The sequence below is a fragment of the Rhinopithecus bieti genome, unplaced genomic scaffold (assembly GCF_001698545.2).
Source record: "Rhinopithecus bieti isolate Rb0 unplaced genomic scaffold, ASM169854v2 scaffold_20362, whole genome shotgun sequence".
In the NCBI taxonomy this organism is placed as follows: domain Eukaryota; kingdom Metazoa; phylum Chordata; class Mammalia; order Primates; family Cercopithecidae; genus Rhinopithecus; species Rhinopithecus bieti.
In genome coordinates, this window is record NW_016810160.1 from 170,938 (window position 1) to 195,076 (window position 24,139).

The 24,139-nt window shown below is 50.7% G+C and overlaps 1 protein-coding gene across 5 annotated transcripts in view; it reads right to left on the bottom strand.

Annotated features, from left to right (window-relative positions):
- The window catches only part of PSD4 (pleckstrin and Sec7 domain containing 4), a 46,283-nt gene that overhangs the window by 4,361 nt on the left and 17,783 nt on the right, over window positions 1–24,139 (bottom strand). For 4 of the 5 annotated variants that reach the window (XM_017891502.1, XM_017891503.1, XM_017891498.1 and 1 more), the window contains exons 2-15: window positions 15,714–16,757; window positions 14,110–14,235; window positions 13,743–13,818; window positions 12,929–13,304; window positions 6,366–6,542; window positions 5,808–5,888; window positions 5,566–5,678; window positions 5,286–5,344; window positions 4,982–5,071; window positions 3,124–3,167; window positions 2,586–2,746; window positions 1,252–1,322; window positions 973–1,139; window positions 13–157 (exon numbers count right to left, since the gene is read on the bottom strand). In XM_017891502.1, the coding sequence (XP_017746991.1) occupies window positions 13–157; window positions 973–1,139; window positions 1,252–1,322; window positions 2,586–2,746; window positions 3,124–3,167; window positions 4,982–5,071; window positions 5,286–5,344; window positions 5,566–5,678; window positions 5,808–5,888; window positions 6,366–6,542; window positions 12,929–13,304; window positions 13,743–13,818; window positions 14,110–14,235; window positions 15,714–16,646 (2,619 nt within the window). In that variant the 5' untranslated portion in view covers window positions 16,647–16,757. The remainder of the gene's footprint in view (window positions 1–12; window positions 158–972; window positions 1,140–1,251; window positions 1,323–2,585; window positions 2,747–3,123; window positions 3,168–4,981; window positions 5,072–5,285; window positions 5,345–5,565; window positions 5,679–5,807; window positions 5,889–6,365; window positions 6,543–12,928; window positions 13,305–13,742; window positions 13,819–14,109; window positions 14,236–15,713; window positions 16,758–24,139) is intronic. The other variant, XM_017891500.1, reaches the window with a different exon arrangement.

Below are 24,139 nucleotides of genomic sequence, written 5' to 3' on the forward strand. Positions count from 1 at the left end.
CGGAGGCCATACCAGGGAGCTCTGGGCGGGGCCCACCGGCAAGATGGGCCGCACGAATCTGCGCTGGGAGCCCACGGCGGCGGGGAAGGGCGGTGCGGAGTGTGTGGCCGCAGCCAAGTTGATGCGCGCGATCCAGGAGCTCATCTCCTTGGCAGTGCTGGGGCAAAGAAGGTCGTTGGTCCCCAGGGACACACAGTTGGTCCTCACCCTCCTCCCGCAGCCTCCTGTGGTTGGTTGCACAGCTGGCCAGCTGCTCAGGACTCAGCCTCCCGTAGTTAGAGCCCTGCCACTAGCAGGGCACTCGACCTCTGACCAAGGCATTTCTTATCAATAAAGAGGAAAATCTGGAGGCCAGGCGCTGTGGCTATGCCTTGGCAGGCGGATCACCTGAGGTCAGGAGTTCGAGACCAGCCTGGCCAACATGGTGAAACCCGTCTCTACTAAAAATACACAAATTAGCCAGGCACGGTGGTGTGCGCCTGTAATCCCAGCTACTCGGGAGGCTGCGGCATGAGAATTGCTTGAACCCAGGAGGCAGAGGTTGCAGTGAGCCGAGATCGAGTCACTGCACTCCAGCCTGGGCAACAGAGCGAGACTCTGTCTCAAAAATAAAAAATAAAGAGGACAGTCTGAGAAAGCAACAGATTTTATAACAAATGCCAAACTTGGTCAATCGTTAGCAGCTTCCCAGAATCCTGTGTTCTGAACTGGGAGGCTTGATCCCACTGACAAGGAAAAGGCATATTGTGCTGGCAACGTTGGCCAAGGATGGTGAGGAAGCAGGCAATGCCTGGACTTCATCCCTGGTCCTCAGCTCCTCTTCCTGCTGCCACATTCTAAGAATTTCTGATCAGTATGGCCATTCGCACCAGGGCCCCCGGGGTCCACAGGCCTCAGGTGTCAGCAGGGTCAGTGGGGAGAGAACTAGGGCAAGGCAAGGCCTTGCCACAGTCTCCCACCCCAGGGACTTACGGTGCCTGGAAGAGGTAGAGGCGCCAGTCAGCCGTGCGCAGCTGGAAGACATGCGGCTTCTTGGTGTAATGCGTGGCGGGGGTGGCCAGCGAGTGGTGCACCCCAACAGGCTCGTCCATCATCTGCCCCACCAAGCTCTCCCCCTCCAGGCAGTGGTCTTCTCCCTGCTACCAGTCACAGGGGCTCAGACAAGAGGTTATCATCAGCTGCCCACCCTCCAGACAGTTCTGGGCCTCTCTCAGTCTCCCATTCTGACAGGGGTGTTGGCTCCTTTCCTACCTTCAGGAAGTAGAGAACCATCCCTCGCAGTAAGGTGTGGAACATCTTCCAGCCACGCTTGCCCCATGGCGCTGTTCCAGGAACAGAACACAAATGTAGGTGGGGGCACCAGCATCCAGACACACTCAGACACACACAAGTGTGCATAAGCCCCCTGCCCCTCACACCACCTCCAGTCTCTCACCAGGATGCACACAAATGCAGAACATGCCAACACAAGAAAACATATACAATCATAAACAAACAGCATCCAGCATGAGGTCACTGTTCAGTACACATTGAGTCTCTCCACACACAGGCAATCCCTCCTGTAAATGAAACCATAGAACCACTCACACCCAAATATGGATATTCATACAGATCATCCTCTCTCCAACTCCAAACACACACCCACTACCCCAAGTAGTGGCAAACACCCAGGCACAAACACAACTCCACCAGACAGCTTTCTAGTCCCTGCAGGATGCTCTTGACCTTGCATACCCATCCAGAGGGGCTCAAGGGCTCAGGGCCCAGCTTTGGGGTGTCCTTCCCTGTGTACCCCACTCTGAACACCACCTGGAACACCACCTGCCCTCTTTTCCCCCTACCTCTCCACCCTGGTCTTGTATGGTGAGCCCTAGGGCCCCGGCGGCTTCACAGCAAATGCTAATTCCCATCCTGGTCGCCCCACCCTGTTCAATCTGTGCTTGCACATTAGTATGCTGAGATCACCACTCTGGTCATGTTGGTACCCTAATCAAAAGCCTTCAGCTGCCTGCGGAATGAGGCCCAAACGCAGGCCCTGGCAATTTTGCCACAAGTGTACCTCCCTTGCACACACCCCATGTTCTGAGCAAACTTGGCTTGCTGTTTTCTCTGTGTGGGATGCTGTCTGCCCAGCTTCCAAATTCCAGACCCTCTTCTTCTCCGAAGTTCAGTGCAGATACCGTCACTTACCAGGAGCCTTACCTCTCCCTGTCCCCACATCCCACTTCCAAAGCAAAACCAAAAACCTTTTTCTCCTCACTTGATTCAGCCTCTAGACACTCAGCTCTTGCTACCTTTTTGTCCCAGACATTGACACACTTGTCTAATCTCTATCTTACTACAGGGACTCTGGGGTCCAGGAATAACTAGACCTGTTTTGTCTGGGTTCTCCTACCTACCCTCTAGCGCCTCACACGGCATCCAGCACGAGGTCACTGTTCAGTACACATTGAGGAAGGAACATGGGCTGGCTGCCTGTCCTCAACACGGGCCATCTCTCTGCACACCTGTGCATGTATCCGCACAGGTACCTGAGCAGGGCCACTCCCAGCACACCACCCTGTTTGTGGGCAGCAGACACTCACTCTTCTTGCCATCTGCATCTTGATGCATCTTCCGAGCCAGGATGCCCTGCTTGTAGGTGGGCACCGTAGGATCCTGAGCCAGCTGAAGGAGGGGGTTGCTCATCTTGCCAGCTGGCAGGGATGGCCGGGCCTTCTCAGGTTTGGCTGCGTCTTCCTCATCCCTGAACAACAGAGAATCGGGCTGGAAGTGCTGACTACGCAAAGACCACTGGGAGGTATCCATTGTCTCCCAGAGCCTCAGCAACCTCTCTTTTCCTGGGGAGCCACACCCCAGGACCCCCCCAAAGGGAGTCCTCCTTCAGAGCAGACCCATCAATTCCTGAAAACTCTGCCGTACCCCATGTTCCACTACCACTGGCCCTCCAGCATTACTTGGGTTCCTCTATGCTGTCTCCCCAGAGCCCTGCCTCTGGCTTTGTCCCACTCAGAGGGGAGCACTATTTGAGTTTCTCTAAATCTTGGATGGGTGACAGAGGGAGGGCAGCCCAAAGACAGGGGAAGGGAGTGAGGAGGACAGGGGAAAGGGGGTCTCACTCACACGGCCCACTCGAGCTTCTCGCTGCGGATAGACCAGTAGAGGGCCTGGAACAGAAGCACACAGGTGGGCAGGGAAAACTCAGGACTGTGGAGCCTAAAGCCTCTTTGTCTGGCAGAGGTAGGATAGGGGCATGTGTACAGCTTGCCTCCTCCACCCACAACATAGCTACCCTTCCTCCTTGAGTAGGCAAGCATCCATCCATCTATCCATCCATCCATCCATCCATCCATCCATCCATCCATCTGTGCAGCAAAGTATTTCTGGAGCATTTCCCAGTGACAAGCACTATGCTGGGTGCTAAAGACATAAAGATGACCTGCCGGGCGTGGTGGCTCACGCCTGTAATCCCTGCACTTTGGGAGGCCGAGGCAGGTGGATCATCTGAAGTCAGAAGTTCGAGACCAGCCTGGCCAACATGATGAAACCCCATCTCTACTAAAACTACGAAAAGTTAGCTGGGAGTGGTGGCGCACACCTGTAATCCCAGCTACTCAGGAGGCCTCAGCCTCAGCAAGAGAATTGCTTGAACCTGGGAGGCGGAGGTTGCAGTGAGCCAAGATCACACCACTGCACTCCAGCCTGGGTGACAGGACGAGATTCCATCTCAAAAAACAAACAAACAAAAAAAGATGATGACCAAGGCAGACAAGTCCCTGTCCTGCCCATGCTTAGTGAGGCCTTAACTAGTTCTCATGGAGGACAAATGAATTGCCTTCCTGGCATCCTGCTGGGAGGGATCTGATGGAGAAGAAACTGGCTGACCAATCCCCACAATAAATGTGCAATAAATGAATGAATGATGCACTAAAAGTTTGACGTATTAATGTAGATGTTATCTCACTTGCTTTTATAGCCCTTGCAGTGCCTAGCAAGATGTCTGGCACATAGTAGGTGTTCAGTAAATGTTCATGAAGTACAGTCATGTACCATATAACAGCATCATGATGGTTCAGTCAAGGATGAACTGTATACATGATAGTAGTCCCGTAAGATTATGATGGAGCTGTCCTATACAAGTGTATCATTTTTAATCTTTTCTATCATGTTTTTATTGTACCTTTTCTATGTTTAGATACACAAGTACAGCACTGTGTTAGAATTGCCTGCAGTATTAAGTACAACAGCATGCCATGCAGGTTTGTAGCCAGAAGTAATAGGCTATCCCATATAGCCCTGGTGTGCAGTGCGCTGTACATCTAGGTTTGTGTAAGTTCACTCTATAATGTTCACACAATAGTGAAATTGCCCATCGATGCATTTCTCAGAACATACCTTCATCGGTAAGTGATGCGTGACTGTGATGAAACAGCAAATGATTTTAATTGCTTATGACACACATGCTGTGTGCCAAGCACCGCGCTGAGCACTTGACAGATTTTATTTCACCTTGATAATGGCATTGTAAAGTGGTTAACACCCTCAGGAGGAACTTGAGTTGGCCAAGAGGGAGCAAATTGCCCAAGACTAGAATTCAAACCCAGGAACACCAGGCTCCCAAGTCTGAGCTCCAGACTTTCACCGTGTGTAGCTCTGCCCTTCTCAGACTTTGAAGGGGTAAGAATGACTTGAAAACTTAAGAAAATATTTTAGGGGTCCCAGTCTCAGAGAGTCTGATTCAGTAAGTCCAGCACAGGGAGCCAGCAGATTTGCATGGCTAACAAATTCCAAGATGCTTCTGATGCTGCCAGCCAGGGACCACACTTACTAGCCTGCAATAAATAAGCCCTGTTCTCTCAAGGATATTTTGGCAAAGCCAGTCTCAAGCTCAGCATCTCCCTTGGAACAAAGAACCAAGGCTGCAGGTCCTAAGTAGGGATCCCCGGGTCCTGAGCCCGTAAGAAGATCCCATGGCACATACCTTTAGCAGCTCCTTGGGGAAGTTCCCGCCATCCCTCAGCCCGTTCAGGTTGGTTATGAATTCCTGGCAGCTCATGCTCTTGCCAATGTTCTGTATCCACGGAGAAGTGAGATGACTTGAGCACACACTCCATCCCAATAGAATAACCCCCCAGCCAGCCACCATGGAACCCTTTCCAGCTCCCCAGACCCACATCCCTCAGGGGTGTTCCCTGCCTGGTCTCAGGCCTCTGGTCTTCTCCTCCCCAAACCCTTTGCCACAGCCCCGGCCTCAGTTCCCACAGGGACTCTCTCCACCGTCTTACCTGTCCGTGCAGGTCCGTGTTAAGGAGCATGATTGCACATGTCAAGGTGTGTACAGAATCTGCCCCAGAGATAGGTGAGTGGAGAGAAAGCTCACTGGAACCAGGGTTCCTGTTTCCTTTGCCCACACTGGGTGGGGTAACCTCAGAAACCCTGGAATGCTTCCATTCTCCACAGCCCCCAACACACTCCCCCCAGTTCACTGTCACCTACTAAACTCCCAAGCAGACAAGGGCACCCCAAAGTTTCCCTGCTCTGTTGTCAGGGTCAGCCCCTCCCTACCTACTGAGGGGAAGACCCCCAGATTGCAGTGGTGGAAGCGTCTGGAGAACTGGTAGAGGATTCGCTCCCGTTCCTGAGTCTCCCCACTGAGCACCAAGGCCTGGAGGAAGCTCCTGAAAAGAAGGGCCAGAGTCAAGGAGAGAGCCCAGGAGCTTAGGGCCAATCAGATCCCGGCCTCAGGCTGGTGCCACTGCCCCATGCCATCCTCCACAGCCTCCCCAGAGAGGACCCAAAGACATTACCGGAGGGCTCGGTCCAGGCTCTGGCCTCCAAACTGGAAGAAGGACAAGTACTCCTCAGCCACAGCCCTGCTAAAGTCATTGCTGCAGAGGGAAAAGGGGCATGGAGTCTGCACTAGGGGCCTGGGCTGGGGCCGCAGATGCACTGGGGCCCCCAGGACTTGCACACATTATGGGGCCTGATGCATTGGGGGTGAGCAAGGGAAGGGCGCAGACACACTGGGCCTTGGGTCCTGACAGGACAAGGGAGCAGCCAGGGTCTGGTATGCCCTGCTACCCTATTCAGTGTACACTGGGCGACACCGGGAAAGACCTATGGACTCTGGTTGGCAAGGCAGCGAGGCCCAAGGACCAAGGGTGTGGAGAAGAGGTGACACAGTGTGACCGTGACTGAGAGGAAGCAGCAGACACAGTGAAGGTATGGGGCAAGAGTTGGGAGGGGAGATGGGGAGGGAACAGGGCAGGAACGGGAAGGGGAGGGTGGCCAGTGGAGGGAGACCTTCAGCAGCTCTTCCCTGGCTGCCTCAGCCTCCAGCCTTCCCCAGGCTAAAAGCCCCTTACTTCTTCTGGAGGTAGGCAGCCACTTCAGACTTCCGGAAGCCCTCCAGGCGATAGAGGCGTGAGGCCAAGTTCCAGGCTACCTTGTTGTTCCTGATGCCATTAGCTAGCTTGTCTCCAGCTGGTGGTCTCTGGCCTTCCTCTGGGGACCGTGCTTGGGGCATAGGGCTCCCAGGAAGCCTAGAAGAGTTCATCGGTGTCCTCAGATTCTCACTTGAGATAGACATGCAGGAGCTCTGGGTCAAGGGTTCTTGCAGGACACTTGTGGCAAGAGTTCCCCGAGCACAGTGCCTTGAATGGTGGGGCCTGGAGGAGCTGGACCCAGGCCGTCACTCAGGGAAGAGACAGAGTCATAGCCAGACTGACTTAGCCTGGCCTGGGACCAGGAGAACCCCAAGAGGAAGGTAGTCATGCAAGGTCTCCAGGTCTGGGGCCCTGCGCTTTCTCAGGTAAAGCACAGCCATGTTCCGAGTTTATCTCACCTCAGGCGGCAGGTGCGTCCCTGTGAGGACCTCAGTGTTGTTTTCTCCAATGCAAGGCACGTGGGATTGCCTCCCTCACCTGTCCTGCGGTCCTCCTATACCTCCTTGTCCCTTCCCCACCTCCCAACTCTGGCTGTAGCCTCCACTCCTAGATCTGGAGCCAAGAAAGCTGAAAGGATGGGCTGAGAATGGGAAGCTAGGTGGGCTCTAGTAATGGCAGCAGCTGGGGTAGTTCAGGAGGTGGTCCTCAGCCTCTCCCTTCCCCCACCTAGCAGCCTGGATGACTAGGAGACTGGGTGGTGACCTATGATCCAGTGTGAACAGGCCCAGGTGACCCCCAGCAGACTCAGAACCTCCGAGTCTGGCACTAAGACTCTCAGATGTCACTCACTCTAATCTTTACCTGACTCTTCTGCTTCCCCCACAATGTCACAATCAGGTGTGGGGTATTCTAGTTATGCAAACATTCATTATCCAGTGATATAGTTAGGAAGTTGAACCAGTAAGCAGAATACATCACAACATGAAAACATTCCGTGGGGCTAGGCGCAGTACTCACGCCTGTAATCCTACGACTTTGGGAGGCCAAGGTAGGTGGATCACTTGAGGCCAGGAGTTCGAAGCCAGCCTGGCCATCATGTCAAAACCCCGTCTCTACTAAAAATACAAAAATTAGGCATGGTGGTGCATGCCTGTAGTCCCAGCTACTCGGGAGGCTGAGGCATGAGAATCGCTTGAACCCAGGAGACAGAAATTCCAGTGAGCTAGTATTGCACCACTGCACTCCAGCCTGGGCGACAGAGCAAGATGCTGTCTCAAAGAAAAGAAAAGAAAGGGCCGGGCGCGGTGGCTCAAGCCTGTAATCCCAGCACTTTGGGAGGCCAAGGCGGGCGGATCACGAGGTCAGGAGATTGAGACCATCCTGGCTAACATGGTGAAACCCCGTCTCTACTAAAAAAAAATACAAAAAACTAGCCGGGCGAGGTGGCGGGCGCCTGTAGTCCGAGCTACTCGGGAGGCTGAGGCAGGAGAATGGCGTAAACCTGGGAGGCGGAGCTTGCAGTGAGCTGAGATCCGGCCACTGCACCCCAGCCTGGGTGACAGAGGGAGACTCTGTCTCAAAAAAAAAAAAAGAAAAGAAAAGAAAAGAAAAAGAAAACAATCCCTGATAAACAGACATATAACATTAGAATTCACTTAAGCACCCTCACTACCTAACACGGCTGGGTCAGGGTTAATGGGAGGGTTAACCCCACTCCCATTACGGTGTCCTTGGGTGATGGTGACAGAATGTCAATCAGTGGCAGAAACCAAAGAACGATCTTTTATATGCATCTGGAAACTAGGCTGCCCTGTTGAGAGGTTCATAGGCTTGGTAGCCAGAGAAGTTCCAGCCTCTGAAAAGGGAGGGTTCTTCATGTCAAAAATTAAAGTTCACCCAACCCAAAATAGAAGTAAGTAAATCTAACTAAAATGAGAACATACTTTCATAGCAAATAATGAAAAGGTTTAATTGGAGCTTTATCTTGGTAAATGATACTAGACATGGTACAAATAAGTTTATTTAATCTTATATTAAACACAATGCCTAAAATTTAATTTTCCCAGCACAAGTTTTCTGGCTGGATAAGACATCTTGTATTCATGCTTGATTTTCACAGTAAGATCATAAAGGCTGTTAAAAACAGTAACAGGCTGGGTGCAGTGGCTCATGCCTATAATCCCAGCACTTTGGGAGGCTGAGGTGGGAGGATTGCTTGAGCTCAAGAGTTGGAGACCAGCCTTGTGGTCTGCCTGGGCAGCATGGCAAGGCCACATCTCCACCAAAAATAAAAATAAGTAAAAATTAGCTGGGTGTAGTGGTACACGCCTGTGGTCCCACTTACTTGGGAGGCTGAAATGGAAAGATCATTTGAGCCTGGGAGGCTGAGGATTCAGTGATTCATGATTGTACCTCACACTCCAGGCTGGGCAACAGAGTGAGATCCTGTCTCAAAATATAATAATGATAAAAACAGCTATTTTGAATTATAATTCACATACCATCCAATTCACACATTTAAAGTGTACAATTTACAGCCAACTGATCTTCAACAAAGTAAACAAAAACATAAAGTGGGGAAAGGACACACTTTTCAAAAAATGGTGTTGGGATAATTGGCTAGTCACAAGAAGGACACACTTTTTCAACAAATGGTGTTGGGTAATTAACTAGCCGCAAGAAGGAGAATGACACTGGATCCTTATCTCTCACCTTATACAAAAATCAACTCAAGATGTATTAACGACTTAAATCTAAGACCTGGAACTATAAAAATTCTAGAAGATAACGTTGGAAAAACCCTTCTAGACATTGGCTTAGGTAAGGATTTCATGACCAAGAACCAAAAGCAAATGCAATAAAAGCAAAGATAAATTGCCAGGACTTAATTAAACTGAAGAGTTTTTGCACGACAAAAGGAACAGTCAGTAAACAGAAAACCCACAAAGTGGGAAAAAATCTTCACAATCTATACATCTGACAAAGGACTAATATCCAGAATCTACAATGAACTCAAACAAATCAACAAGAAAAAAACAAACAGTCCCATCAAGAAATGGGCTAAGGACATGAATAAACAATTCTCAAAAGAAGATATACAAATGGCCAATAAATATATGAAAAAATGCTCAACATCACTAATGATCAGGGAAATGCAAATCAAAACCACAATGCAATACCACCTTACTCCTGCTAGAATGTCCATAATCAAAAAATCAAAAAATAGATGTTGGCATGGATGAGGTCAATAGGAAACACTTCTACACTGCTGGTGGAAATATAAACTCATACAACCACTATNCACCATCAGCACTGATCCGGGAACAACCAACCAACAGCACACTGTACTACCAGCTTACTCCTGCTAGAATGTCCATAATCAAAAAATCAAAAAATAGATGTTGGCATGGATGAGGTCAATAGGAAACACTTCTACACTGCTGGTGGAAATATAAACTCATACAACCACTATGGAAAACAGTGTGGAGATTCCTTAAAGAACCAAAAGTAGAATTACCATTTGATCCAGCAATCCCACTACTGGGTATCTACCCAGAGGAAAATAAGTCATTATAAGAAAAAGATACTTGCACACACATATTTATAGCAGCACAATTCACAATAGCAAAATCGTGGAACCAACCAAAATGCCCATCAAACAACGAGTGGATAAAGAAACTGTGGTGTGTGTGTGTGTGTGTATATACACACTCCCACAATTATATATCTACAATTATATGTAATTGAATCATATATGATTGAATATACATATATAGATTGAATACATACATATATATATTATTGAATACTACTCAATCATAAAAAGGAATGAATTAATGGCATTCACAGAAACCTGGATGAGATTGGAGACTATTATTCTAAGTGAAGTAACTCAGGAATGGAAACCCAAACATCATGTGTTCTCACTTATAAGTGGGAGCTAAGCTATGAGGATGCAAAAGCATAAGAATGACACAATGGACTTTGGGGACTCGGGGAAACAGTGGGAAGCGGGTGAGGGATAAAAGACTACAAATAGGGTGCAGTGTACACTGCTCTGGTGATGATGGGTGCATCAAAACCTCACAAATCACCATTAAAGAACTTACTTATGTAACCAAACACTAACTGTTCCCCAATAACCTATGGAAATAAAAGTTATAAAAAAGAAAGAAAAGAAAATTCAAGTTAAAAAAATAAAATAATAAAGTGGGGTCAGGCACGGCAGCTCAAGCCTGTAATCCCAGCACTTTCAGAGGCTAAGGCAGGTGGATTTGAGAGTTCAAGACCAGTCTGATCAAGAGTTCAAGACCAGCCTGGCCAACATGGTGAAACTCCCTCTCTACTAAAAGTACAAAAATTAGCCAGGCATGGTGGCACACGCCTGTAATCCTAACTACTCAGGAGGCTGAGGCAGGAGAGTTGCTTAAACAGAGGTTCAGTCGCTGCAGAGGTTGCAGCGAGCCAAGATTGCACCATTGAACTTCAGCCTGGGCAGCAAGAGCAAAACTCTGTCCCAGAAATAAATAAATAAATAAATACATAAAGTGTATAATTTTATGATAATTTATATTTGCATACTTTTTTTTCAACGTGCTCCCTCATCTAAGTATTATTTTAGTAAGAATACTAATTGACTAGGTCATTTTTAAAAGCATATTTTAGGGCTTTGTCAGTTGATTATTCAAGTAATTCTCTTTAGATGTGACAATTGGTTCTTCATTTTTATTTCCGCCTCTTCCGTTGTTCACTGGACAGTCTCTTTTGGCTCCTCTTTTGTCAGTGGTTTTCCATGTGATGTGTGAGGTCTTTCAGCATCACTTTCATAGACCTCATGAAATCATATGTTTTTTGACAAGATTCGTAATTACACTTTTCTGTTAGCTTCTGTTGTGCTTCTCCTGCATTGTGGAGTGTTTATGAGCCTCAAGAGGCAGGGAGAAGTCACCAACAAAGACCCTGACCCGTCTGTGTTAGGTGGAGAGGGTGCTTAAGTGAAACTTAATGTTATGCGTCTGTTTATCAGGGAACATTTTCATATTATGATAATTCCTGCTTACCAGTTCAACTTCCTCACTGTGTCAGTTGGATAATGAATGTTTGCATAACTAGAATACCCCACACCTGATTGTGACGTTGTGGGGGAAGCAGAAGAGTCAGGTAAAGATTAGAGTGAGTGACATCTGAGAGTCTTAGTGCCAGACTCGGAGGTTCTGAGTCTGCTGGGGTCACCTGGGCCTGTTCACACTGGATCATAGGTCACCACCCAGTCTCCTAGTCATCCAGGCTGCTAGGTGGGGAAGGGAGAGGCTGAGGACCACCTCCTGAACTACCCCAGCTGCTGCCATTACTAGAGCCCACCTAGCTTCCCATTCTCAGCCCATCCTTTCAGCTTTCTTGGCTCCAGATCTAGGAGTGGAGGCTACAGCCAGAGTTGGGAGGTGGGGAAGGGACAAGGAGGTATAGGAGGACCGCAGGACAGGTGAGGGAGACAATCCCACGTGCCTTGCATTGGAGAAAACAACGCTGGGGTCCTCACAGGGGCGCACCTGCCGCCTGAGGTGAGTTAAACTCGGAACATGGCTGTGCTTTACCTGAGGAAGCACAGGGCCCCAGACCTGGAGACCTTGCATGACTACCTTCCTCTTGGGGTTCTCCTCGTCCCAGGCCAGGCTAAGTCAGTCTGGCTATGACTCTGTCTCTTCCCTGAGGCACTGGGTCCAGCTCCTCCAGGCCCCACCATTCAAGGCCCTGAGCTCAGGGAGGCACCCTTGCAACAACTAACCTGCATGGACTGCACCATTATGTCCATGACATGAACCACTGCTGGCTCCTGCTAGTGCCATTAATATGACTCACATTCAGCCAATTAGAGAACAAAACCCCTTTTTCAGTGTAGAGATCCCAGGGGTTGACAGTCTTGAGGCAGCATTCTGGAACAAGTAGACATCTAGGATGGTTTCCCAGTTGGCCTATTCCTACCTCTGGTCACAGTTCTGGGGTTACACAATCCTATGTTGGGCCCCAGGATCCATTCCCTTGGTCCCCATCAAACCTCCACTTGATGAGATCTGAGCCAGTGCCCCAGGCCTAGGTTCTTTGGTGAATGCCTCCCGGATACTTCCTCAAATTCAAAGCTGTCCATAATCCCCACATCACAAGCTCTGACCTTGTACTTCCCTGGCCTGCCAGCATGACTCCCATTTTTCTGGGCAGGCACACGCCCTTGCTCAGGTTCCCTGGACACTTCCGCCCCTTCCTCCTCTCCTGGTCTCCAACTGTGGATGCTTCTTTGAAAGCCCTGCCCCAGCACACTCAGATCTCACCTCCACGTGTATAACTATCTGCTGTTTTGTTTCTGATGCTTCTGAACCTTATGGTCTTTCTCAAAACTCTTTCCTGGTGCCCACTCATATAATCCTTGCTTAATAAATATGAGTATGCTTAATTCCAATGTGCATTTCTCACGCTCCATCCAGACTAGGATATTCTTAAATGTATCCATCATTAAGAGCATGACAGCCAATTAGTCTGAGACTTACTGTTCTGCCGAAGTCAGGTGAATGTCAGGCTGGATGTCTCCAGTCTCTGCAGGCCTGGCTATTCCTTCACTCTTTACGTCCTCGCCTGGGTTTGGGGCCTCCCCTGCCTCCTCTTTCTTCAAGGACCTTGGCTCTTCCCCATCCGTCTCCAAGAGTGAAGAATGTGAAGTGTCTAGTGTCCACTTGGGCAAAATGCCTGAGCTGTGGTGTTGAAGCTGCGGGCTGCCCTCCTGGGACGATGCAGGGCTGGGCCTGGGACCAGGGCCTCTGCTCTCAGATTCTGGGCTGCTAGGCTCTGGAGAAGAAGCTGGGCTCCTCCAGGGGCTGGGGGCCAAGGTGGGACCAGATTCCTGGAGGTGCCCAGCCTCCGTCTCACCTGAGGAAGAATGTGAAGTGAGGCGGGCACAGGGCAGGAGGCAGGAGAACAGCCTGGGCACCACCTCCAGAGGCTCCCTCCCTGGGGCTCCTCCCCTGAAGCCTGGCAGCATGCCCTGTCCCTCCCTCAGGCAGTGACCTCTCCCACTTGCAGAGGCAGCAGACAGCGGGCTCCCAGGACTCCAGCCTCCAGGCCACTAAGGGCTCAGGACCTTTGCTAAACTACCAAGACCCAGAGGTAAGAAATGCTGGGCCTTTTGTACATTTCCTTCATTTACTTTCTAAAGAGGCAGGATTTAACCCCAAGTCTGTCTGGCTTAAACACAATACAATGGGACCCATTAATGGCAACCATGGATCCAAGAATGATCTTTGTCCCCACTCCAAATTCCAAAGCCTCCCAGGACCCAATTTCCCAAACCCCCTTATTAGGGCTCACCTCTGTCCTGGGAGTTAAGAGTCACCTGGGGCCAAAAAGGACCTCCTCCCTGCCAGCCCTCAGGGCTGGGAGAGGCCTGTTGAGAGAGGCAAAGGCATTCCCATGAGCCCTGGAGGCAAAGAGAGGTGGATGGGGGAGAGGCCAGGCAGGGAAATGATGGGGAAAGGAGGGGTTGGGAAGGATGCCATGAGTAGGCAGAAGCCCCACCGTAATCCTCCCACCCAGGCTGAAGCCTCAGTTCAGAAAGTCCTGGATGTGAGAAGCTCCACATGCTAGGATTGTCGGTGCTAGGTCCTGGAACTGAATGGGCTCATAGTCCTCCTCCAAAGATGGAGAAAGTAAGGCCCAGAAAAGTGAAGTGACTTGCCCAAGATTGCACAGGATGTGCAGCAGGGCCAAGATCAGATCCGATACATCCTGATTCCCAGTTGAATGCTTCGTCCACACACGGTGCTGCAGATGGAGCAAGACCAAGCCTATCTCCCTGAGAAGTCTAGAGAGAAACAGAGGAGAGAAGGAGAGAAGAGGTGATTAGAGGAAAATTGCTCCCAGGGCCTTCCTCAAATCCCATGAGGCCTCCCTTCACAGTCTGCCCAGATGGCCCTGCCTCAGGTGGTGCCAGCCCAAGGAGGGGCTGTGTTTTAGGGAGGGTGATAGCCCCAGGCACTGGGCTGGATGGGCTCTGCCTTCACAGACAGAAGCCAATCTCCAACTTATAGTGCTCCCAGGCTTCCCTCTGAGAAGTTAGTGCTCAGAGAAAGTCCATGGCAGGCGCAGTGGCTCATGACTCTAATCCCAGCACTCTGGGAGGCCGAGGCCGGTGGATCACCTGAGGTCAGGAGTTCAAGACCAGCCTGGTCAACATGGTGAAACCCTATCTCTACTAAAAATACAAAAATTAGCTGAGTGTGGTGGCACACACCTGTAATCCTAGCTACTTGGGAGCCTGAGGCAGGAGAATCGCTTGAATCTGGGAGGTGGAGGGTCAGCCGAGATGGCACTATTGCACTCCAGCCTGAGCAACATAGCAAGACTCCGTCTCAAAAAAAAAAGAAAAAAGAAAGTCCTGAGAAAATGGACCTCCACAGGCACAGCCCTAACTGCCACTGCCCTACACTGAGGGCCTTGGCCCATGTGGAGGGGACTCCCATCAGTACCTAGGAGGTCCTCTGATCTTGGGGCTCCAGTGACAGAGTTGCCCTGGCTAATAGAGTTGCTCTGGGTAATAGAGTTGCCTTGGCTAATAGAGTTGCTCTGGGTAATAGCTCTTCATTGTTCTCAGGGAATTGAGAGATTAGAAAATTACAGCCACACTCTACCATATTGAGTCTCCTTATCTCTTAAAGAGAGGCTTCCCTGGGAAAACTGTGCTCCCTATTGTCTCACAGAGCATGTCCCCATCCTTAGTTGATATTAAGAATCTCTGCCATTGTCATATGGGCCTGATCTATTGACACTGGACGTGGGAAGAATGACAGATGGTGAGCTAAAAGTAACAACATGCTGAAATCTGTCAAGAAGAGAGAGGACAGGACTTTTGAAATAGGCATCTCTCTGCTAGGGGCAGAGGTCACCCTTGCAGGCTGAGCCCTGCCCTGTTAACAGTTGGGAATGTCTTGGAGGTGGGAGGGGAAGAATCAGAATGGCCTGGAACATGCTGCAATTGGAGGAGCTGTTTGTTCTCCAAACGTATCTAAGCATAGCCCCTTGGAGCTGGTGAGATGGAGACATTTGTGGACCTAATTATCAGCTGACATCAGCTGACATCATGGCATTGATAAAATGTCCTATCATTCTGACGAAAACACTGGTCCTGATTTTCTGCTCTATTCCCCTGCTATATACTGATGCAGGTTATCCCAAAATCTCTTCGCATCAGAAAAGAAGGTCCTGGGCCTGGTGACCCCCGAGGAAGACCCTCCCTTCTGTGTTCCCAGCACAGCCCCGGTTGGTTCCCAAGACTGGGCTTACCTCACTCTCCCCCTGACCAGGAGGTGCTGCAGGAACCCCGTCAGTGGCAGCCACTGAGGCCCAGCAGATGGAGTGTGGTTTATAGACGGGCACAGGGAATGGAGGGGTACGATGCCCACTGGTAGCAGCACTGTCCCCCAAATCCGGCTCACTTTCCAGTTCCCACAGCACCGTCCCTTCTGGGAGGTGAGTCTCCAGAGTTGCTGGGCTCTCAGATCCAGTTCTCACACTTGCATGGGAGTCTGAAGCCCCCCAGGAAAAGCGCTCTCCAGAAGCACTGTTCTCTGAGAAAGGACTCCCCAGGAAGAGGGGGTTGCTGAAGAACATGCTGTCCTCCTCAGCTACCCACTGTGGGGAAGAGTCTGGGGTTCCCTCTCTCAGACATGCCTGACCCTCCCCTTCAGGCTCGCTGCTGTCTTCCCCTGAGTCTTCATCCTCAGGTGGGCTGGAGTGCAGGCCCGTGACCCCAGGGAGGTCCACAGGGGGCGTGGGGAGACAGCATTTCAGCCCAGCCTTGAGCCCTTCCGTCTTCTCCAGCTCCTCCTCCAGGTCTAGGACACACATCTGGGCCTGCAGGATGCCTGCCCAGAACACTACCTGCGTGGACGTGCTCCGGTTCTGCTGTGGGCTCCCCAGTAGATGGCTGTTCGCAGGTGACCCTGGTGATGCTGTGCTCTGCCTGTGCTCCCCCTGGGCAGAGCAGCTCCCCAGGTGTGTGAGCTCCACACCAGAGCCCCAGGGAGGAGCATCTTGTCTGGTAGATTCAGGAGGGTCAGTGGCCCAGGTTTGCTCCTCGCAAGGCTCCGGTAGATCCTCATGGTTGCACGTTTCCCTTGGGCACTCTCCTGGGTGGGGCTCCAGGCTGTCTCCCAAGTACGGATTGAGAATTTCCATGGGCTGGGGTTGACCAGAGAGTCTGTGGTCACCCATCATCCACAGAACAAAAGCTGTGCAGGAGTCCCCCGGAGTATCTGCTTTCACAGTCTCACTGTGTGGACTAGGGGGAGCACTGACCGCTGGGGCAACTGGGAATCCATATCTACCCTGGAAATGCCCAAAGCAAGTGCAGGTTAGGGAAGGGCTGTCAGCCTTTGGAGGCACATATGTAGTGTGTTAGATGTGTTTGGAGTGTCTTCCCCATCTATGCCCTCTGCTAAGGGACACTGCCCGCCACAGCCCTGCTGGGAGGAAGGAGTGTACCACATATTCTATCTGACCCCACAATCTCTAAACTTGCACCAGGGCAGCATCTGCCCCAAAGACACCCATCTGTTGGCTGAAGGTAGCCCATGTGGCTTAGCTGAAAAGAACAAACTGGCCAAATCAGATCCTTCTCTTGGGCATTTGGATTGGAGAGCGTGGAGACCGAGGTGGTTGGCAGCAGGAACAGAAGGTGGAAATGCTTTTAGGTATCAAGGAAGCAGCTGCAACCCACATGCTTTGGTTTACAGAATGTAAACCAAAGCTGTAAACCAAAGCATGTGGGAGCCAAACAGACACAGACTGGAGGTAGAGAATGCAGCCGACTCACGGTAGAAGCAGGCACCCACAAAAGGAAGGCCACAGCCTGCCTTACTTCCACTTTCCAAGGCTCCTATCCTTGGGGCCTACCCTGTTCAGGAGGCTGGTTCACAGGCTGCTTCTTGGTCCTTGTAAGCTACTGACAGCTTGGAATTTGGCCCAGGTGGATGCAGCAAGGGGCTCTCTGCTCAACTCAGCCCAAGCCCTCATGAAGGGAGGATGCTTCAGTCCTACTGCCTACCACCCAGCAGACCACCTGCTGCGTGGAGAGCAGATCCCTGCCTTCTAGGGAAGAAGAGGCTGGGATGTGGCGGCCATGTCAGCCTGGAGTTGCCTCACATCTGCCCACAGCTGCTGTCTGCACGGGCTGCACTAACTCTCTGGGTGGGCCCTTATCAGATGAGCCCAGGAACCTCAGAGTGTGTTTTCTAGAAACATGCATTGCATCTCCATTCCCTGCATGCAGCCCACCACTTACATGGCTCTCAGAGCAACCCTGCTTCCTCAGAACAGCTGGCATGTTTTGATCCAAAGCACACTGTAAGCTTGTAACTTGTTTGTCTCGTCATGCTTGCTCTCTACAAAGTGGAAGTGCAGGGTCAAGTACACAGGTCCTTATGGCACGTCGTAAGAACCCTGGCTCAGCTGTCTTTTTTTTTTTTTTTTTTTTTTTTTTTTTTTTTTTTTTTTTTTTTTTTTTTTTTTGAGGCAGAGTCTCGCTCTGTCACCCAGGCTGGAGTATAGCAGCACGATCTCAGCTCACTGCAACCTCTGCCTCCTGGGTTCAAGCGATTCTCCTGCCTCAGCCTCCTGAGTAGCTAGAATTATAGGCATCCACCACCATGCCCTGCTAATTTTTTTTTTGTATTTCTAGTAGAGATGGGGTTTCACCATGTTAGCCAGGCTGGTCTCGAACTCCTGACCTCAAGTGATCTGCCCACCTTGGCCTCCCAAAGTGGTAGGATTACAGGTGTGAGCCACTGCACCCAGCAGCTGTCTTTTCTTATTTTCCCTTTGCCTCACTTTCTTCACTCACAGATTTCTGTCTTGAAGCCTTGTGTGTGTGCTTGTGAGCTGTATTGGAATATTTTTATTAACAAACACACGCACGCTCCCAATTTAGAACCATGTGTGACTTCCAGATCCCCAAGAACAACAGCCCGTTCCACATACAGTTAACCAAGCCTGTCCCCACCTACCACCTGAAAGATGAGCAGTCCCCTGCATGTCCCTGTTTAACAGATGAGGAAGCCTTAGCTTGAGTCTGGCTTAATGACCCACAGCTGGTGACAGGGGCCGGACTCTGACTCCAGATCATCCACCTTCCGGTCTGCAGCTCTCTTTGCCCTGTCCCTGCTCCAGTATGAACAGAGTGAACCCAGGTGTCCTCGTCCAGGGCTCCAGACCTCACACCGAGGTCCTGCCACAGGCAGGCTGTAGGACAGGAGCTTGACTGGCATGCAGGGCCCCAACCAGCACACATAACAAACCCCTGGGGGTCGGCTCCTCCCTGCCCAGCACTAGAGAACATGAGCTGAATCAATAGCCACATGGACCGCAGCTCAAACCCTCGTCCTGCCACCTACAGTTGAGTGGATGAGCCTGGAAAGTTCCTTAGCATCTGGGAGCCCCACTGCAGAGGGGAGCTAGGGTTAATGGAGGTGATTCGCCTGGCCTTCAGCCCAGGCTTGGCCCACCGTTAGACACTCAGTAAATGGTAACCCTCAGCGCTCTCTCACAAGGTCAGGGGGTCCAGCTGTTATTCAAGGTCACCTAGAAAACATCGCTTTGCCCCATGCCTTCTTTCTGGAGGGCACCTGAGCGAAGGAAGGAGGACCAGTATGCATTTCAGTGTCTTATTCACCTTGAAAGTATCCTTTTTCTTAAAGTGTCTCCAAAAGGAATCTCTTTCTGGGTTTTTACCCCTCCCTCTGACCCAACCCCTGCATTCCTGTTTTAGAATAACAAGAATCTAGACTTGCTGGATGTTGGCCTCAGGATTCTGATGTTTCAGCCCACCCGGAATGGCCCCTGACCGGCCTCCAGGGCCCTTCCACCCATTAGTTATGGCAGCCTCCCCAACAGGCTGACTTCCCAAGAGGAGGGGCCCTTTCTTATGTTTAATCTTGTACATGATGCTCTGAATCAAATGGACTGGATTTGATCTTGTCAGAGGTGTTTGAACCAGAGCGGCTCTATCTTGAATAGGGGCTTGGTAAAATAAGGCTGAGACCTACTGGGCTGCATTCCCAGTAGGCTAGGCATGCTAAGTCACAGGATGAGATAAGAGGTGGGCTCAAGATACGGGTATCCTTAATTCAGCAGCCCAAGCTCCTGCTCTGCCTATGGAGTAACCATTCTTTTATTTCTTTACTTTCCTAATAAACTTGCCCTCATTTTATGGATTCACCTTGAATTCTTTCTTGCACAAGATCCAAGAACCCTCTCTTGGGGTCTGGATTGGGACCCCTTTCCACTAACAGTCTTGCCTTTCATTCTCCTATGGATCCAGCCTTCATTCTAGGTTCTGCCTCTCCACCTCACATCACCAGCTCCAGGTAACAGGCAGAGGATTTGTATGGTTTACTCCTTAAGTTGATACCACTATCTGTTCCCCATGCAGCTGCCCTTGTCCACCCTCAGTGCTCTCTGGGCAAGAGGCCTGAGACAGTTCTATTTCCAAGGCAGAAGGGACGAGGAACCTCCGGATCTATTGTCTGTACTAGAGAAAACGCCCTGGACCCCAAATCTCCCTCCCCAGGCCTGCCTGGTAGAGAGCAACTGAGTGTGAGCATGGAGGTGACTCACCCCACCACATCCCACTGCAGCCTCCTCAAGAAACGAGCCCATGGGGTATAAGAAATGACTAGGAAGACATGTCGATTTAGAGATAGAGGGAAAAGCTGGGGAAAAGCACCTGGTTTACAGGTACCAGAACATGGGACATCCCTAGCTCTACCCAACTGCCTCCCTTACCGTACCCCAAAACCAGCCTCCAGGTCTCTGCAAAGGACTGGTCTTTGGGCCCAAATAGCTCTCCTGCCATGCACCACCCCTTATCCCTTCTCCTGTTCTCATTTACCCAACTCCACACATTGTACCTGAATGAGTGCCAGCCTCATGGCCCTGTGGGCATCAGAGCATTTTGCCCAGATAACACCAACTCACCTTCTCTCACCATTAGTCAACTCACTTGGCAAGGAACGTTCCCATGCCAATATGGGAATGGGAGTGGGAATGCGGGACTGGGCCTGCTGAAAAGGGCATCCTGAATTTTTCATAAGATGAAAATTTGTCTCTCTTTGCACATATGCACTTGCAAATAGATATATATGTGTACATAAAGCAGCCCTCTGGGTACACGTTAATGCTGATGCTAGATATAAATGAGGTTTGGACTTGCCTTCCCAGAAAAAACCCAGTGTTCCTTGCTGGGTTTTTTCAAAGGAAAACAATAAATACCAGAGGCTACAGCAGCTTTCTGAGCAAAGAGAAGAGAGCAGATCTCTGGGACCTGCAGCACCTGAGGAGCCTGGGAGGGATGGGAGGTGAGGAACTGGTCAGTGGAGGGGAGCCCAAGGCAATGGAGACAAGAAGGGTGGAGACAGATCAGGTATTCGACGGGGACAAGGCATGTAGTTTGACTGGCTATGGCTTTTTTTTTTTTTTTTTTTTTTAGATGGTATCTTGCTCTGTCACCCAGGCTAGAGTGCAGTGGCATGATCTTGGCTCACTGCAACCTCTGACTCCTGGGTTCAAGCGATTCTCCTGTCTCAGCCTCCCAAGTAGCTGGGACTACAGGCACCTGCCAACATGCCTGGCTAAGTTTTATATTTTTAGTAGAGACGGGGTTTCACCATATTGACCAGGCTGGTCTCAAACTCCTGACCTCAGGTGATCCACCTGAGGTCACCTGCCTTGGCTTCCCAAAGTGCTGGAATTACAGGCGTGAGCCACAGCACCTGGCCGGCTATGACTTTTTAAACCAATTAAACCCAATGTGACTACACTCCACCCCTCACTTTTACTTTCTGAGCGTTTATCCCGGTGTGTAGTTCCCAGTGTGTTTACCCGCATGGTTCTAGTTTGCCTGGAAGGTAAGAGCCAAGATGGCAGATTCTTTGTGTTTCCTGTTCACCACTGTGTCTCCGTACAAAAATGTCAAATGGCTTAGTCACTTTATGTGACCAATTTGTTAAACCACTCCCACCCACAAAGCTCTGGGGGCATACTTTAGTTCAACTGGATTTGAAATTTAAAGATCAGCATTGACTTGAGAGGTTTAGTTCAAGTAGATTAGAAACTTAAAGGTTAGCGTTGACGTGAGAGGTTCAGGCCCGCCTGTGACTTGAGCTGGGGCATGAACCCAGGTTACAGCTCTCTTAAGCATCACTCTCTCCTCCTGTCCTCTGATCAATTCTCTTGGACATTCCTGAATTCACTAGAGTCACTCAAACTCCTGTGCAGCACCTCCTTGGCTGAAAGTCGGCGCTGTAGAACATTTGTGAAAATAAGAGAGAGGTTGGCTAGATGAATGGACAGACAAACGGAGAGACACACTGATGGGATGGATCCTCAGAACTCTCCCTCCACAACAACCAGGCCAGAGGACTGGCAAGACCGAGGCTTGGAGAAGAGAATTAGCATCAGTATAACATGAAGACTTCCTCGTGGGGGCCAGTCTGCCCATGACCAATCACCTCTTCCTCCCCTCTCCAGAAAGCCCAGTGCTCCAAGGGCAGTGGTCCCCAAGTGGTAGATCCCTACCAGGTCAGCAGCCAAAATGTCCTATGGGTCTTGGCTCCCAGGCAGCAGCCGGAACAGAAAGGAGGACCCATTCAATCGTCTCGTTTGTGCTCTCCACTTGTGGAGGGGGCACTGTGCAACTGTATGTTTAAAAGATGTCTTCCTTTTTTTTTTTTTTTTTCAATTGCTCTTGCCTGAATGGAAAGGTAGGATGACCTAAAAGGTGAAGTCACTTCCTAAGGCCATAAAGGCAGTCCTACTGGTCACCCAGGTGAGGGTGGTCTGACCTCAGAAGGGTGGAGGATGGAACTAGCCTTTGATCCCTGAGGTAGAATGGCACCCCCTAGGCAGAGGCAGGCCAGGAACCAGGCAGCAGAGCCCAGGTCTTATGCATCTAAAATTTTCTTGGTTTACTTGTGTTTTTCCACCCCTGGTGTTTAGTAAAATCTCCTTTAAAATCTTCTGTCTGTTATCCCAACCAGAACGAAAGCAGGAGGAAAGGAATCCGCAGCAAAAGAATTGCCATCTGCCCCACCAGTTGAGTTCTGTTACCTCTACATTAAAGTGGTCCTTCATCTTTTCTGAGCACTGAGGTGGCTCTGAAAGTTTAAGGAGGGTTCAGAGGGGAGGGAGCAGGAGGGAGCCCAGGTGGGAAAGAGAGAGCATAGCTCCACTCTGCCGCCCACTAGCCACTCTTCTTGAGCACAGCTGACTGCATTTCAGGGAAGCTTCACCATGGTGGGGAGGAGGTGCATGTTTCTCATGGAGAATACTGCAGGGGCTAAGCCTTATGTCCCTCTTGTGGGAGTTGAAGGACACAGAAAGTGGTGGCTGAGGGACTAGAAGACAGAGTCCCTCCCACCTGCCCCACCCCCTGGCTTCAAGGCAATTTCTTTTGACCCTAGGGGCAGGAAGGAACCCAGCTGACACCTGGCACCCAGGTTGTGCTTTCTAACAGTGAGTTTGTTTTTCACCCTCAGCCTGGCATTGTAGCCTTGCAGTTGCACCCTCTGAACCATTGCACCTCAGTGCTCTGGCTGAAGAACCGGGAGATCGGGCACAGAGGCTGGGGTATGAGCCTGCCCTGAGTAGGAAGGTGTTGGCCTTGGGTGCGCAGCACTGACCACCCTCCTTTGCCCATTTCAGGGTCATAGTGAAGAATGCAGAGCAGAATCCCATCCTAACTCTACAGCTGACAAGCCATGTGACTCTGGGTGAAAAACTCCACCTGGTTCCTTATCTGTAAAATAAGGAACTAAGACCCAGTAAAGCTACACTTCACAGGTTTGTTGTAAAGCTGGAATGGGTCTGAGTGCTGGGCCTGGCCCTTAGTGGGTGCTCAGGAAATACCGTGTCCTGCTCAGTTTAACTTTGTTGTTTTGCTGTCCATTTAGAGAAGCCAAAATTAACAAAAACAAACAAATAGCCCTCCTGGTCAGGCTCAGCTCTCAGCCTCCTCAAGGAGTCAGCCCTGAGCCTTCATCCAGAGGGTGCCTGTCTCTGTTTCCCTTTTTGAGCTTCCAGACTCAGCAAGCAAACGCTCCCTCCTTTTACCCTGGAAATGGGAAATGTGTTCCCTCCTATGGAAAAAGTATGAAGGCTTCTGGCCGGTCCAAGGACTTAGGAGGTGACCTGTCCTGTCCCTCTGCAGCCCAGGAAGCTGCTGAATTACAGATGTTGCTGCAGGCAGGAACCATGAATGGAGCTCCCTGGCCTGGAGCTGCAGGACAGAGGCCTCTGTCTGAACCTGGGACCTGAAGCACCGTGAGAGAAATGACTCGAGAAGGCCCCACATCCTGCCCACACAGAAAGAGCTATCATGCAAATTGGCACACACATACACAGAGAGAGAGAGAGAGATAGAGAGAGAGAGAACCAGTGCTACTGAAGGCCTGTGGTGAGGCCAGCTGAGGCTCAGGAAGGGAGCAGAGGATGGTGGTCTGAGGTAGGCAGAGAGGATCCAGGGGAGAGATCATGGGGGTAGGGGTAAAGTGCCAAAGGGGACCCAGGACAGCTGCTGCCTGGGGAGGACAAAGACCCCTAGGGGGCTGGGGCCAGGCTGGGCCTGTCCTCCCTGGGTCCTCTCACCCCACATCCCTCACCCCTTCTGTGGGTCTCTCCAACAAAGAGCTCAGCACCCCGGGTTCCGATCCCCATGC